This window comes from Camelina sativa, chromosome 7, assembly GCF_000633955.1.
Source record: "Camelina sativa cultivar DH55 chromosome 7, Cs, whole genome shotgun sequence".
Taxonomy (NCBI): Eukaryota; Viridiplantae; Streptophyta; class Magnoliopsida; order Brassicales; family Brassicaceae; genus Camelina; species Camelina sativa.
Window position 1 is genome coordinate 25,457,083 of NC_025691.1, and position 16,422 is coordinate 25,473,504.

General features: G+C 38.2%; 5 protein-coding genes across 9 annotated transcripts in view; 1 reads left to right on the top strand and 4 right to left on the bottom strand.

The window, feature by feature from the left end:
* The window catches only part of LOC104702537 (acetyltransferase At1g77540), a 2,758-nt gene extending 2,398 nt beyond the window's left edge, over positions 1 to 360 (bottom strand). The window contains exon 1 of one of the 3 annotated variants that reach the window (XM_010418396.2): positions 260 to 360. In XM_010418396.2, the coding sequence (XP_010416698.1) occupies positions 260 to 299 (40 nt within the window). In that variant the 5' untranslated portion in view covers positions 300 to 360. Of the gene's footprint in view, positions 1 to 23 lie in introns of all 3 variants that reach the window. The other 2 variants (XM_010418399.2, XM_010418397.2) reach the window with 2 other exon arrangements.
* LOC104704937 (cytosolic Fe-S cluster assembly factor NBP35-like) lies at positions 1,538 to 1,966 on the top strand. Its single transcript, XM_019227147.1, has one exon. The coding sequence runs from the start codon at positions 1,538 to 1,540 to the stop codon at positions 1,964 to 1,966; it is 429 nt and encodes a 142-aa protein (XP_019082692.1).
* Positions 7,519 to 8,161, bottom strand: LOC104704938 (UDP-sulfoquinovose synthase, chloroplastic-like). The gene is made up of 2 exons (XM_010420939.1): positions 7,587 to 8,161; positions 7,519 to 7,522 (listed from the first exon to the last, which is right to left on the bottom strand). Exons 1-2 carry the CDS (start codon positions 8,159 to 8,161, stop codon positions 7,519 to 7,521), a joined length of 579 nt encoding a protein of 192 aa, XP_010419241.1.
* Positions 13,248 to 13,768, bottom strand: LOC104704940 (uncharacterized protein At4g04775-like). Its single transcript, XM_010420941.1, has 2 exons — positions 13,595 to 13,768; positions 13,248 to 13,526 (listed from the first exon to the last, which is right to left on the bottom strand). The coding sequence occupies exons 1-2, from the start codon at positions 13,766 to 13,768 to the stop codon at positions 13,248 to 13,250; spliced, it is 453 nt and encodes a 150-aa protein (XP_010419243.1).
* The window catches only part of LOC104702539 (tubulin--tyrosine ligase-like protein 12), a 5,874-nt gene continuing 3,548 nt past the window's right edge, over positions 14,097 to 16,422 (bottom strand). The window contains exons 9-15 of one of the 3 annotated variants that reach the window (XM_010418402.1): positions 15,920 to 16,085; positions 15,524 to 15,681; positions 15,118 to 15,441; positions 14,947 to 15,021; positions 14,757 to 14,829; positions 14,510 to 14,667; positions 14,097 to 14,411 (exon numbers count right to left, since the gene is read on the bottom strand). In XM_010418402.1, the coding sequence (XP_010416704.1) occupies positions 14,265 to 14,411; positions 14,510 to 14,667; positions 14,757 to 14,829; positions 14,947 to 15,021; positions 15,118 to 15,441; positions 15,524 to 15,681; positions 15,920 to 16,085 (1,101 nt within the window). In that variant the 3' untranslated portion in view covers positions 14,097 to 14,264. The remainder of the gene's footprint in view (positions 14,412 to 14,509; positions 14,668 to 14,756; positions 14,830 to 14,946; positions 15,022 to 15,117; positions 15,442 to 15,523; positions 15,682 to 15,919; positions 16,086 to 16,422) is intronic. The other 2 variants (XM_019227878.1, XM_010418401.1) reach the window with 2 other exon arrangements.

A 16,422-nucleotide genomic window follows, 5' to 3' on the forward strand; every position in this document is an offset into this window, starting at 1 on the left:
ATAGATTTCTAAAATTAACGTACCGAAACGTAGGAGCAGGAAGGGACGACGGAGATGGAGTGAGAGGAGGCGTGTTCGAAAGCAGCGACGCAGAGATGAGAAGCTAAACCTAATCCTCGTTTGGAGGAAGGAACGTAGGTATGGACCAGATCCATCACTTTACCGTTGTTTCTCATCTTGTACTCTATGTAAGCTTCGTGATCCTCCGTCTCGAATCTCCGTTTCCCTTCGTTCCACACTATCTTCGGCGTCTCCGTCGCCATCTTCGCCTCCGATGTCGCCGCCGCCGTGTTCGTCATATGTTATGTCAGAAACCGTAAATAAATCTGAAATCGAAGGAGGATATTAAACTGTTTTTAAAAATCTGATTCTTCCCATTGTTTGTTTGGGCCTTTTAATGGGCCTAAATTTGGGTTGATAGTCGGCACACGTAACCCACCACCCAATGCTATAAATATCTCATTGTCGTCGACCTCCTCCTAAACCCACCCACTCGTTCGTCGTTCGTCGTTCGTCGTTCGTTGGTCTTTCTAAAGTTTAAAACCCCATCGCTGTTAATTCTCTTAGGGATCCGTTATGAGCCTATCACAAGTCGACATGGAGAACACCAACGAGGGTAAGCAAAATCAATCCATGTGTTTCAGTTTCGTCATTAATTATATTATAGATTGTTTTGTGGCCGTAATTAACCTAACTGATTGTTTTGCTGCTGGTGAATATAATATATAGGGTTTGATTGGGAACCTTCAACCACCTTGAAGGTTACCAATCAACATAGCGATTGGAAGAAGTGATTGGAGTAGGTGGTTGTAGAAGATGGTTGAAGAAAGTGGTTGGAAGAGGGAAAACGAGCCGTTGTCAACCGCTCCAAGGCGGTTCGTTTGCAAACGAGGCAGTTGGATTTTTTTAAAAATTATTTAAATTTTAAAAAATAATATTTATATTTATTATTTTCTAAAGGAATTTATAAAAATAGAAATATTTTTTTTTGGAAATCTTTTCTTATTTTAATTTATTTTTATATTATTTTTTATAATAACTTGTTTACTATTCAGCCGCTTGTTACCAATCAAAACTATTACTTAACCACTCATTTTAATTTTAACCATTTTTCTTTATTCATCTTTTCTAACCGCCTTTTTTTCACTGCCTTCCCTATAACCGCTGAAAATTTTTTAACCGCCTCATTTAAACGTTGTTACCAATCGGAGTCATAGATTGTCCAGGTCCCCAATCGGAAACAGCTGGATTTTCAGATTCTTGCGCAGGTTGCCCTAATCAGCAAGTATGTGCCACTGCTCCTAAGGGACCTGACCCAGGTAAAACAACCCACATGCATGCACCCTTGTGACTATTAATTGTAACACATTAATATATGTTAACGTCTGTGTTACGTTTTGTTTGTTTTCTTAATTCTCAGATTTGGCTGCTATAGCTGAAAGAATGGCAACTGAAGCATAAGATTCTGGTATGCTCTTGCAAAGGTGGGGTTGGTAAGAGCACTTTCTCAGCTCATCTTTCGTATGCCCTGGCAGGCATGGACTATCAAGTAGGCCTCATGGATACAGATATATGCGGGCCAAGCATCCCTAAAATGTTAGGCCTTGAAGCGCATGACATTCACCAGAGCAACTTTGGATGGTCTCCTGCTTATGTCGATGAAAACCTCGCTGCCATGTCCATAGGTCTCATTGTCTCCCTCGAAGAATCTGATGAGCCTACCATCTGGAGAGGTCCACGCAAGAACGGTCTCATCAAACAGTTTTTAAAAGACGTTTACTGGGGAGAGCTCGATTTCCTTGTCGTTGTTACCCCACCAGGAACCTCTGACGAAAACATCACCACCATCCAGAGCCTTGTACATACGGGGATCGACGGTGCTATCATTGTCACCACCCCTCAGGAAGTCTCCATGATTGATGTCAGAAAAGGAGTCAACTTTCTTGCAAAAGTTGACCCGCGTTGAGTGGTAGAGAACATGAGTGGTTTATCTCAACGGTTGACGGATTTTGTTGGAGTAAGCTTGAAGAAAGCTTAAAATGGTAACTAGTCCTAGTTCTATCACAGTTGTGATATTAAAGAGATAAGGATCAAATGTCTAGGAGTTGTCTAGATATGTGAGGATTCCTATTAGGATTAGGATTAACAAAATGGTATATAAGGATGTGTTGGGATGTGACACAACTTATAAGGTTTGAGAGAGAAAAAGAGATTGAGAGCTTGAGTTTTTGAGAGAGTTTTCTTAAGCTAATATAAAGGAGATATACTTTATATAAATCTTGTGTTCTTAAAGCAAACCTTTTCTATATTTGGTATCAGAGCTTTGCTCGATCATCAAAGGAATCATGTCCGAACTCGCACTACCACCACCACCACTCAAGGAAGGAGGAAGCTCTTCTTCTATTGTCTGTCCTATGCTTAATGCAAACAACTATACTGTATGGGCGATGAAGATGAAACTTGCACTCAAGGTTCATAAAGTCTGGGATGCCATAGAAGCAGCAACCGAACAAGCCAACGAGGATCAGAACAACATAGCCATGGCTTTGCTATTTCAATCAATACCGGAGAATTTAACTTTGCAAGTTGGAGATCATGGTACGGCAAAGAAAATTTGGGAAGCAATCCGAACTAGAAACGTTGGATCAGAACGTGTTAGAGAAGCAAGACTGCAAACTTTAATGGCTGAGTTTGATCGCTTGAAGATGCAGGAATCTGAGAGAATTGATGACTTTGTTGGAAAACTTGCTGCAATTGGATCGAAGTCAGCTGCGCTAGGAAAAACCATAGAAGAACCAAAGATTGTTAAGAAATTTCGTAACAGAAAATTCATCCATATAGTTGCTTCTTTAGAACAAGTTTTGGATTTAAATACAATGAGTTTTGAGGATGTTGTTGGTCGTCTAAAAACCTATGAAGAACGCATCAATGTCGAGGAAGAATCTCAGGAGGAACAGAGCAAGTTGATGTATGCAAACACAAATCAACAAACAAATCAAAACCAGCAGTACAAGGACTACAGTGGAGATTTTGGAGGTTACAGAGGAAGAGGTCGTGGAGGTAGGTTTGGAAACAGAGGACGAGGAAGAGGACGTTTTGGAGGAAGAGATATGTCACAAGTTGTTTGTTTTAGATGCGATCAAACTGGTCATATGGCTTTTAATTGTCCAGATCGACTACTTAAGCTGCAAGAGACACAAGAAACGGACAACAAAGACACGGAGGATGCAGACGAGCTTCTAATGCATGAAGTAGTCTACTTAAATGAAAAACGAGTTGTACCTAGTAAGTTCGAGACTAGTAAAGATGGGGATAGCACTTGGTACCTTGATAATGGTGCCAGCAATCACATGACCGGAGATAGAAGATATTTTGAGAAGCTTGATCTGTCTGTTACAGGGAAGGTTCGTTTTGGTGATGATTCTCGAGTCGACATAAAGGGAAAAGGGACAATTGTTTTCATAGATCAGAATGGGAAGCAAAGGGAGATGACTGGTGTTTACTTCATCCCAGATTTAAAAAGCAACATCATCAGTCTTGGACAAGCTACAGAGTCCGGTTGTGACATACGATTAAGAGGGAAATATTTGACAATAAGAGACCAAGAAGGAAGACTTTTTGTCAAAACAGAGAAGTCTAGGAACAGGTTTTACAAGGTTCAAATGGGATTGCGAGATAATGCTTGCCTTTATCTTACAGAGATAAGTGAATCAGGTAAATGGCATGTGAGGATGGGACATGTGAACTATACAACCCCAGGAACAATGTTAGGAAAAGAATTAGTTCTTGGAGCACCAAAATTGTCAGTAAAAAAAGAGATTTGTAGTTCATGTTTGCTTGGAAAGCAAACTAGGCATGAGTTTCCACAAGAAACTGTCTTTCGAGCCACAAAGAAGTTAGAGCTGTTACATGGAGACCTTTGTGGACCAATAACACCAAGCACAGCAGCAGGAAATAGGTATGTCTTTGTGATCATTGATGACTTCTCTAGATATATGTGGACTGTGTTACTAAAGGAGAAAGGAAAAGCATTTGAGAAATTTCAAAAATTCAAAGTTGTTGTGGAGAAAGAAGCTGGGGAAACCATACAGGTTTTCAGAACAGATAGAGGAGGAGAGTTTGTATCTCAAGAGTTTAATTCCTTTTGTGAAGCTTCTGGCATAAAAAGGCAACTAACAACACCATATACACCACAACAGAATGGTGTTGTTGAAAGGAGAAATAGGACTTTGATGGGAATGACTAGAAGCATTTTAAAACATATGCATATGCCAAATTATCTTTGGGGAGAAGCTATTAGGCATTCGACATATCTTATCAACAGAATAGCAACTCGAGCTTTGAAGGAGAAGACCCCTATGAATGTTTTCGAGATCAAAAGCCTACAGTTCAGCATATTAGGATATTTGGCTGCATTGGTTACGCAAAGGTAGAAAGACCGAGTTTAAGAAAACTTGATGATAGAACTCGTATTCTGGTTCACTTGGGAACAGAACCAGGGTCTAAGGCGTACCGTTTGCTTGATCCACAGACAAAGAAAATTGTTGTCAGTCGTGATGTTGTGTTTGATGAAACAAAAGGATGGCATTGGTCTCAAGATTTCTCTGCAGAAGAAAGTGATAAAAGTTTTAAGAATAACTATGGCATTTTTGGAAACCACGGTCTTCAAGAAGGTGATGAGACTACTGAGAATGAACAGATTCCTGAAGATGCATAGAGTCAGAAAGAGATAGGTTCGGGTGATGTCTTGGATTCACAAGAGCAAACGGTTAAGGTTGAGACACAACAACCTGCATTCACAAGTACAAACCAACCTGCGACTGCAGGTCAACCTGCAGTTTCCACAGAGCCAGAGTTAAGAAGATCAGAACGGGTGAGAGCTACACCAAAACATCTTGAAGACTATGTCCTGTTTGCAGAAGAAGAAGGCGAGTATATGCTTTTGTGTATCAACGGTGAACCTGCAAGTTTTGCACAAGCTAGCGAGTCCAAGGAGTGGATAAATGCTTGTGAGGATGAAATAGGATCAATAGAGAAGCTTAGAACTTGGGATCTTGTTGATTTACCCATTGGAGCAATACCAATTGGTTTTAAATGGGTGTTTAAGCTTAAGAGAAATTCTGATGGAAGTATCAACAAATATAAAGCCAGGTTAGTAGCAAAAGGATATGTGCAAAAATATGGTGTTGATTTTGAAGAAGTTTTTGCACCAGTTGCCAGGATTGAGACCATAAGACTTCTAATTGATCTAGCAGCTTCACATGGTTGGGAAATACATCACCTAGATGTAAAGACTGCTTTTCTTCATGGAGAACTCAAGGAAACAGTTTATGTTAGTCAACCAGAAGGATTTGAGATAGCAGGAAAAGAAGGAAAAGTCTACAAACTTAACAAAGCTTTGTATGGTTTAAGGCAGGCACCTAGAGCATGGAATAATAAGCTAAATCAAATCTTGGAGGAGTTGGGATTTGTGAAATGTTCGAAAGAACCTTCTGTGTACCGAAAAGATGTTGGTAAAGATCTTTTGATCATTGGAGTCTATGTTGATGATTTATTTGTCACTGGAACAAGCTTAGGAGTGATTAACAAATTTAAGGAGGAGATGGCTGATAAATTTGAAATGAGTAATCTTGGGAAACTATCCTATTATTTGGGAATGCAAGTTTGTCAGCACCAAGATGGGATAACATTAAGTCAGGCCCGGTATGCTCACAAGATCCTTGAGGAAGCAGGGATGTCTAACTGTAATTTAGTTCTTATTCCGATGGAGACAGAGTTAAAGTTGTCAAAAGCAGAGGATGAAGAAGAGATTGATGCAACTCTGTATAGGAAGAATGTGGGGTGTCTACGCTACTTGCTACATACTAGACCGGATTTATCCTATTGTGTGGGAATATTGAGCAGATACATGCAAAGTCCAAGGCATTCGCATGGTGTTGCAATGAAGCACTGCCTTAGATACTTAAGGGGAACTATTCATTTTGGTTTGTCTTATGGAAGATCGAAGGTACCAAGATTGGTTGGTTACTGTGACAGCAGCCATAATATTGATCCTGATGATGGACGAAGTACTTCAGGATACATATTTTATCTTGGTAAGAGTCCTATCACATGGTGTTCACAGAAACAAGATGTGGTGTCTCTATCTTCTTGCGAAGCAGAGTTTATGGCAGGGACTGAGGCTGCAAAACAAGCGGTTTGGTTGCAGGATCTGTTGGTCGAGATCACCGGAGCTGCGGAAGAGAAAGTGACTATTCTGATTGATAATCAATCAGCAATAACTCTTACTAAGAACCCAGTTTTCCATGGGAAAAGTAAGCATATTCACCGACGCTATCACTTCATAAGGGAACGAGTGGAGAGTGGTCAAATTAAGGTTCTACATATTCCGGGAAATGAGCAGAGAGCAGACATTCTTACAAAGGCATTGGACAAGAACAAGTTCAAAGTAATGAGAGATCTTTTGGGAGTTCAAGACTTGTCAAGACAGAGCTTCAAGGTTAAGGAGGAGATTGTTGGAGTAAGCTTGAAGAAACCTTAAAATGGTAACTAGTCTTAGTTCTATCACAGTTTGGATATTAAAGAGATAAGGATCAAATGTCTAGGAGTTGTCTAGATATGTGAGGATTCCTATTAGGATTAGGATTAGCAAAGTGGTATATAAGGATGTGTTGGGATGTGACACAACTTATAAGGTTTGAGAGAGAAAGAGAGATTGAGAGCTTGAGTTTTTGAGAGAGTTTTCTTAAGCTAATATAAAGAAGATATACTTTATATAAATCTTGTGTTCTTAAAGCAAACCTTTTCTATAGATTTCAAATTCATGAAGCTGGCAACTGATACCGGCTCCTCCATCGACGTGACTCAAGACATGATCTCTTGCATAAGAGAGAATGCTCCAGAGCTTCTCGATGTTTTGGCTTGCAGCCAAGTGTTTGACAGCAGCGCAGGCGGTGCAGAGATAATGTGTCAGGAAATGGGAGTGCCGTTTCTTGGTAGAGTTCCTTTGGATCCACAGCTTTGCAGAGCAGCTGAACAAGGCAAGTCATGCTTTGAGGATAACAAGTGTTCTGTTAGCGCACCCACCCTTAAGAGCATCATACACAAAGTCGTTGCTTCGATAAAGATGAAGGAAAACCTTAGTGAAGAAGGAGAAGAAACCCCCTATAATCCTTCGGTTGGATTTGTTTTGCAAATACTATGATTTTGATTGTTTTGCAAATACTATTATTTTGATTTGTTCCCCCTATACATAGATTTGGTGGGGAGAAGGGGCAGAGCCTGTGCCTTAGATTTTTTTGATATATCTATAATATAAGAGCAAGTTCAATTGTGGAGTTTAAAAAAAAAAAGATTTTAAGTATGCTTTTAATTATAATAATTAGAAATAATAAAGTTAAAAACTGTAAAATGGTATGCTCCAATGGTAGATCCTAATTTTGGGTTCTTAAATTTTTTTAAAAAATTATTTTGACTGTAAAAAAGAAAGACTAATTAACAGGTCTATCAAACACACATTCACCTGCAAAAAAAAAAAAAAAACAGCTTAAGATTTATAGCAATATCTAGAAGACAATGTGATTTACAACTGAATCAGGCTCAAAAGGCGCAGATCTCTGTTCCCGAAATGGACAACTGAATCAGGCTCAAAAGACTTGAAAGACTCAGCCAAGAATTCGAAATCACAGATATCCCCAACGTATAGCTCAATTGATTTCCCTGTCAAAGCCTTCCATCTACTGATACGGTCAGCTATAGGAGTCAGTGACTCAAGTCCAAGCTGGTGGTCGAAAAGCCGCCTTACAAGGTTGTCAACGATGCAAACTTCGTAATTCTTCTTGGACAAGTGAAGGGCAGTAGCCCAACCGCAGTAACCATCTCCACCAATGACCATAACACGTTTTGGTTTAGACGATGAATCATTGGCTGATGTTTCAGGTGGTGCTTGTTGGCTTAGGGGCACAGCAGTAGCTCTGAAAACGGAACTTGTTCTTCTCGGTTTCTTCTCTTGGAAGAGGAGTCCTTTGAGAGAAGATCTTGAAAGACATTGAGGATTGAAGGAGGTTTGCCCTAAACCAAACGGCTTAATGAAACTCTTGCTACTGGTGTTGCTGTTAAGTGAGATAACTGAAGGGCATGAAGCTGAAAGTAGATGCGCCATTTTTTAAAGGTTTTGTTCTTGATTCTATCAAACACACATTCACCTGCAAAAAAAAAAAAAACAGCTTAAGATTTATGGTAATATCTAGGAGACAATGTGATTGTGATTTATAACCAAAACCAGCCATGATTCTGCTAATTTCTCTATTCTTTTTCTAAAAACTGAAATCAAATTCCAGAAATTAAAGTTCTCAATGGTAACCGCGGATTTAGTAGTGCGGGTCAAAAAATTTGCTAGTGCGGTACGTGCAGGACAAATGTATTTGCAGGACAAGTGCGGTTTTTCCAAAATAAGCAGTACAAAATAATGTTTGATTGGTGAAAAACAATTGGCAGTGCGGATTTCATATTATTTTATTAATAACTAGTATAAATATATATTTTCATTTGTTTTGTATTAATAAATATATATTTTAATTTCTGAATTTAAAATACTAAAAATTATTTAAAATTAAATTTTAACATACATATTTATTATTGAATCAGTTACTAGTTCAACAATAAAAAAGTAAAACACAATAAAAAAATTATTATCAAGCTCTTTGAATTACAAATCTATTCATAATATCAATCTTTAGTTCTTAATTGGTTTAACTAACACTAATAATTATATTTTTTTAAACAACATTGGAGTTAAATTTTTTTGTATAAAAGACTTATTAAAAATAAGTCAAAAATATTACCTTAATATAATGAGAAATAATAGTGAGAAAGAGAAATTTGTTTTTTATATAAATAAAAAAAAAAATATATATATTAGTTATATTAATCAAAAAGTATAATATCATGTGCGGTATTTGTAAATCCGCTGGATAACTACTTGTTTTGATCTGAAGGACGGTCTATGCCTTTGTCCAATGAATAATTCTGCAAACTACTTTTTTTCTTCTTTTTTTGAAAAACGCTCACATACATTAATTGTGTTGAATAGGTGAAATTTTTTGCGTTATTAAGAAAGTCTCAAAAAACGCCCCGCTTTTGTGTGCACCATTCACCGCTTTAAATCAATAAAAATCGAAACTTTATCCTCATGCACACACCGCCACTAAACCAGGCTAAATCAGCTCTTCCCAAGACTGAATATTTTGATCAACTAAAGTAGATTCTGTTAAAAACAGAGTCACATACAGTAAGAAAAGAGGTACATTGATGGAGACTAACATGAAATTTAGACAAAACCCCAACTGAAATTTTGATTTCCAAACTAACATGAAATTTAGACAATAGTACTCAAGTTACAAAACGGAGAAATCAAATAGATGATAAGAAGAAGACTGTTTACCCTTTCGAAGAAGAAGCTTCAAGACTTTGATTTGCAGTGAGGGGATTTTACTTCTCTCTCTTCTCTCGGAAACGATGAGATGATGAGTCAGATAAATAAAAACCATTAGATAGATAGATATGCCCAAAGCATATTCTTATTTATTCCCCTACACAAATTCTTTGGCCCTTATTTGTCCGGGTCTTAATCAATTTCAAACAAAGTAATCGAAGAAGAAATAGAGGAAGAGATGAAACTCACATCCTGAACTTGCTAAAATCAAACATCCAATTGACAAAGACCTAATTTAATCAAACAAATTTACAGCAAAAAACAAAAACCCAATCGACAGTCATAAACACTAATCTTGCTAAAATAAATATCCAATCGAAAGAACCCTAATTTTACTAGTCAATTCTCAAATCAGTAAACTCTAAATTTCTAATTTCTAATCTCAATTCAGAAGATAGTAAAGAGCTACACTACAATTCCACGGATTGAGACTTCAGAGGAAAATCACAGAGGAGGAGGATCGGGTCGAAAGAAACAAATGAAAGAAAAAAAAAATCTTTGGTCGATTTTTTTTTTTTTTTGTTAATTTCTCCAACCAATGACAGAACGACACATATACAATCCTAAACGATTCTAAAAATGCTTAACTTAGAATTGATTTTAGCATTATTAATGTGTTTTGATTTATTTTTAATCATAAGCATTCCTTAACAATCGGTTAAAAATCACCGTTGAACTTGCTCTAATAATGGGAAAACGAGCTATTTCCCCTCAAAAACTATCATATCTTGCTGGATGGAGCCCGAACTTTCGACACGATCTATATAGCCATGTCCACTATGACCAACCCCTATTTCCCCCCAAATCAAAAGTTTAACACTTATATCACCCTGAATAAAAAGTTGTAGATCTAGTTACACCCAGAGCTGGGTTTGTGACGGTTTACTATTTGCTTAACCGTCTAACGAAAAGCCTAAACCAAATTTGACCAGATTAAACCTGATTTGACCCGAATTTGTCGAGTTAACCAGAATTTTATCGATTTAACTTAGTTTTGACCCAACTTACAATTCTATCAAACCCAAAAGTCTCGAAAAAACCCTAAATCGAAAAATCCCCAAAACTTGAAGAACCCTAAAAAGTGCGATTTCGAGTTCCTTTTGTTGAGAGATTTGATGGCGTTAATTGAGAGAGATCCCGGCGGCCATACGCCTGATTACGACGAAGAAGGTGAAGATAGAGACCAATTTCACATTGAACAGCTTGTTGAGGAGTTTGTCGACGAACCTCCAATCCGCCACGATGTGTACCCAGAGAGTGAAAACGACGATGAAGACGGTCCAGTTAGAGCTCATACGAATATGAGGCGTGGTAGTGGGGAGTTGTTCTATAAGCAGGCGTTTTTCAATGGAGTTGCATTCAAGGAGGCGGTTCTCGATTATGTTCTCAAAACTGGGAGAAATTTGAAGCAGTACAGGTATGATAAAGCGAAAATAGGGTATAAATGTGTTGGTGTTAATGATGAGGATGGATCTAAGTGTGAGTGGAAGGTTTATGCGTCGATTCTAACAAATGATAGGATGTGGAGGATCAATAAGTTTGTTGATAAGCATAGCTGTATTCCAAATGGAGAGTGTGAGATGTTAACAGTGCCTCATATAGCTAGGTTGTTTGTTGATAAGATTAGGGATGATCCGGAGTACTTCATGCCAAGGAAGATTGAAGAAATCGTAAAGGCAGATTGGAAGATCAGTATCACTAGGCCTCAGTGTCAAGCTGCTAGGAAGACAGCTAGAAAGTGGATTGAGAGGGAGTATGATGAGTAGTTCCATAGATTAAGAGATTATGCAGCTGAGATTATGGCATCAAACCCGAATTCACATGTAGAGGTCGAGTGTATTACGAACGATGAAGGAAATGACATGTTCAACAGGTTCTATGTTTGTTTTGACAACATTAGAAGAACATGGATGGCGACTTGTAGGCCGATCATAGGAATTGATGGTTGCTTTTTGAAGAATAAGATTAAGGGTCAGCTATTGGTAGCTTTAGGCAGGGATGCAAACAATGGTATATATCCAATAGCATGGGGAGTTGTCAAGGTTGAGAACTATGACAATTGGCTATGGTTTGCTAAGTTGATGAAAGCAGAATTTGGGTTAAACAATGGTGATGGATTCATCCTGATATCCGATAGGCAAAAGACAAGTTTATTCTTTTTATTTAACTTCACTTATGCTTTTATTTTGGCTTCTCTTATTTAACTTGACTTATGCTTTTATCTCAGGGATTGATCAAGGCTGTTTCTGAGGAGTTACCAAAGATAGAGCATCGGATGTGTGTTCAACACATCTACGGGAACTTGAAAAAGGTTCATGGAAATAAATCTCGATTGAAGCCACTACTATGGGATTTGGCATGGTCTTACAATGAGACAGAGTATATGCGGCATTTAGAGAGGATATTTGCTTATGATTCTCGCGTTTACAGTGATGTAATGAGGACAAATCCAAAGAGTTGGTGTAGAGCATTCCACAAGGTTGGTAATTACTGCGAAGATGTCGACAATAACCCGACTGAGTCTTTTAACAGCTCCATCAACAAGGCAAGAGAGAAGCCTTTTGTTGCCATGTTAGAGGCAATAAGACGACTGGCTATGGTGCGAATTGCAAAGAGGTCTGCCCTATCTTATTCTCACACAGGTAAAACATATATTCTCCTTGCGACTTATGTATAATTTTTTTGGTTTATACTACTCATGTTTTTCACAAATGTTTGCAGGGATCTGTACTCCATATGTTGTTAAGTTTCTTGTGGCTGAGCCCAAAGCAGCATCTACGGCTAAGGTATCAACAAGCACAAATGGCACATTTGAAGTCAGAATCAGTGGAGACTCTCACCGTGTCTGTCTAAAGAATATGACTTGTACGTGTCAGAAGTGGCAAATTTGTGGCATCCCATGTGAGCATGCATATGGTCTCATCATTCATAAGACGCTAAAGGAGGAGAAATTATGACCAACCCCTACTATGACCAACCCCTACGTCTGCCAGTGGTTCCGAACAGCTATATGGAGGAAAAATTATGAAGAAGGCCTAACTTCACAAAGAAGTGCAAAGTTTTGGCATGTTACAAATGAGAATAAAGTGTATGCATAACCACCTGAAGAAAACCATACCAAGGCTGACAAGAAAAGGAAGAAGGGTGTGAATGAGTCACCTACTAAGAAGCAACCAAAACAGAAGAAAAGAATAATGCATTGTGGCATTTGTGGGAAAGCTAACCATAACTCTAGGTTCCATAAGGCTGAATTTGCCAAGGTATGATGCATTATTGCTTTGATGGTTTAAATTTCTAACTTTGATGGTTTTACTAAATTTCTAATTTTTTTTTGCAGCCTTCTCGACAGCCTTCTCAAGTTGAACCAAGTCAAGGTTCACTAACTCAAGAATGATCAAGTAGCTACTTCTAACTAGAGTGCTAATTTTGTGGTTGCCTATAATGTATTTTTCCACCACATAAACTCTTGTCTTCCCCTAGGTCGCTTAGTTTCTTTTGTCTCAAATGGTGAAATTTGTGGTTGCCTATAATGTATTTTCGACCACATCAACTCTTGTCTTTCTTATCTCTTTTGTATGATCTATTTTAACGTTTATGACATTGAATTTAATCTCTTTGCTCCCTATCTCTTTTGTCTTTTGTATGAATGCATAGCTTCATGTTTGACACAAATGGAGCTTCATGTTTACCACAAAAGGTTTGAAATACAAATTGTCTTAACACAAAAGGTTACAACCATGAGCATACACCATCTTCAACCAACTACTTTGCTTAGTCCAATCATGACCATACAGACTAACAATATAACACTCATCATCTTCTTATTCCATGATTTGGGTTCACCTAAACCATCTTCAACCTTCTCCAAGACCTCCTTCTCCATCTTCTGATAAACCATAGTATCAAACTCCAACCTCTCTGTCCTAAGCTCTTTCAGCTGTTGCTCAAGTCCAGCATTCCTCGAGATAAATGCATCTACCTCACTCAGCAAAGCTTCATCGACCCACTTGAACGTGTGTTCATCGTTCTGAAGCTACCAATTTCCCAATAATTAGAACCAACCAAAATCATGAAACAAGTGGATAAACGCATAACTTTTACCTTATTTGTTGCAGCAAAACTACAACGGGAGTATCTCCGGTAAGGATTCGGATCAGATTTCGAGATCAATGTAATAACAGCTTCCCCGCACCAACATCTCTTTGGCACACCTAACACTCTTCCTCTCACACGAGAACTGGATGATCCGGTTGACTTTGTTGATAAATTGCTCATTCTGAAGTTCGAATTCGGTAATGGGAACCCAAAAAGGAAGACAGAAGAAGAACAATTCCAAATCGATTTTAGGGTTCGTGATATTTGAAAATTGGGAATTTGTGGGTAAGGAATCAGGTCGTAACTATGTAGGGATCGGGTCATAATTGGTTTAATTTCGGATTTATAATGTTTGGTCTGTGGTTCACCTGATAAACTGACGCAATTCAGGCTCGGGGTGATATAAGTGTTAAACTTTTGATTTGGGGGGAAATAGAGGTTGGTCATAGTGGAGATGGCTATATAGATCGTGTCGAAAGTTCAGGTTCCATCCAGCGAGATATGATAGTTCTTGGGGGAAAATAGCTAACTTGCAACTTGCAACTTGCAAAAAACCGTACATTACAAAGCAAAACTCTCAATCTCTCATGGTGCATAACTAACAAACGACATGTCTATAAATAAAACAACAATTCTAGTTTTGAACTAAACCATCACTCTTCTCATGCTATTGAGCTTACAAGGGAGTTACGTGCGCAGTCTCGTCCAAGAAGAGGCACCCGAATACATAATTGAAGAAATCTCCGCCTTTAACAATGCCTTTTCCATCCATTGTCTCCATGTCGTATTTGCAAGCCCGCATGCAATCAGGACAATATGTAACCTGCGTACCATAAACAATCATTAATAAGAGAACTTCCAGTTTTCCAAGAGTTTGTACTGAAGCAAACAATTATATGTCAGGTAATTTAAGTGACAAACCTCCAAGATTTTTGGCTCGAATGAGCTATCGAGCATTACATCTACTCCGTAAATGGCTCTGGATTTGGGGGATTGCATCTCTGGATGCGTGAGAGCTGCCGCCTCAAACACTTCCCGTATCACTTGCCTCACCTTCTCATGGATATTCATCCATTTAACTATTGAGAGTTGAATTGTGTTATTGATATAATGTAAGTACAGAAAGTTATATATACATGAAGGAAACCCAAATGCCGTGTATATATACCGTTATGTTCTTGTTCAAATTCTCTCACAAACTCTGCTGTGGGTTTGTGATTCAACGTCCGACCACCATAGTTCTGCAAACGCATCAGAGAAAGGACATCGGAAGAAAACGTGAGTCTTGTTATATATGATGTTGCAATCTTTATCAGAACTGAATCATTATGTAAAAAGAATGTTCATAAGAAATATACCATGACGGTGAAGTGAGTTTCATATTCAAAGAAACTGTGCTTTTCCAATGAATATGGGTTGTTAGACAACCTAACCTGAAATCAAACAAATAGGAATGACCCATATGTTGTTTATTCAAAATGTGTGAATAACCAATTGGCTGTGATGAAGAGAAATAACATAAACATTACCCAAAAAATCTCTGTTAGGTAAATCTCCAGCGGGTTAATACTCCGCACTAGGACAATATATCGCAGATCAAACTTCTTCCCCTTGAACAAAGCAGGATGCTCTATGTACTTCTGGCAGATCTTGGGACCGGTTTCCATCATGCGGATGATAGCAGATAAGTTATCTGTTATACTTGTATCGATTGTCCGTGCCATGTTCCATGGTTTCAAGATCCACAAATTGTTCATCTGATCACGTTTGCGGACACAATAGTCCCCAATAAACTGGGACAACTGTGTTTCAAGATTATAAGTAGGCTGTAACCATTTTGGAGATCCATAACCCTGTAAAGCAAGACATAGAGATTTGATTAACATGTTACTAAAGTTGCTATGATAATCTAAGGGCATAGTTTACTGAATTTACCATTTGGATAGTCTCTGCAAGATGATGCTTCATAACAAGACAAGCCTCAAAGGGAAACTGATTTATGTATTGGTCATCTGTTATTCCCACCTCTTTTTTAAGCTCCTCATCCACCTGTACACTCGTCCATAATATGTGTGCATCTTTTGGTTCATTTGCTGCAAGCCGGCAGGCGACACAACTCAGAAACACACAAAGAAAAACCCTGATTCGTCTAATGCAAGAAACAGCTTTTCTAAAGTTAAACTGAATTTACTCCACTATCTATAAAACAAACGATATTTAAAAAGTTGGGACAGTTGTGGTAAGTTAAAAGTTGCATTGTTTATGCATCCAATAAGGAGTTCCTAAATGAGAACTAAGAAAATATTATGAAAACTGGATCAAATCACTTACTGATCACAAATTCTGGGCGTGTCAGAAATTCCTCAACTTGAGGTAGATCCGTGTATACCAGTAAAGGAGATCCATCACTATGCCGTATGCTTCGGGAAATTGAAGGGTTGGAAGGTAATGAATCAAAAGCTTTAGCCTGCAGTTTCTGTTGGTATTTCTCAAACTCCTAGGAAATCAATAACAGAGAATCTGTTAATTAACAAAAATCTTGGTAGGAAATGAGAGAACAGGAAGTCTGTTAATGAAGAGAAAGCTAAAGTGGACACCGAGGAAGTACATGAATAAAATAGTTCTCAGGAGTTTGAAACCAGGCTGTGAGCCTGGCAGACCGCTGTTTGTCCTCTCCAATACCAGATAGAAAATCACGAGTGCACTCATCACCTTTTTGAAGACTTTTTCTAGGCCACATTACCGAATAGCTGGAACATACAAAACCAAATAAACATAAGCATATGTCCGAGACATAAAAAGTAACATTGTCGAAAATATTTGCATACATGACA

Bases quoted from the DNA above. Each gene is read 5' to 3' on its own strand.
- LOC104704938 (XM_010420939.1), bottom strand. From the start codon at position 8,161: ATGGCGCATCTACTTTCAGCTTCATGCCCTTCAGTTATCTCACTTAAC.
- LOC104704940 (XM_010420941.1), bottom strand. From the start codon at position 13,768: ATGAGCAATTTATCAACAAAGTCAACCGGATCATCCAGTTCTCGTGTG. The intron at 13,527-13,594 runs GTAAAAGTTATG...GGAAATTGGTAG, and splicing joins GTTTTGCTGCAACAAATAAG to CTTCAGAACGATGAACACAC.
- LOC104704937 (XM_019227147.1), top strand. From the start codon at position 1,538: ATGGACTATCAAGTAGGCCTCATGGATACAGATATATGCGGGCCAAGC.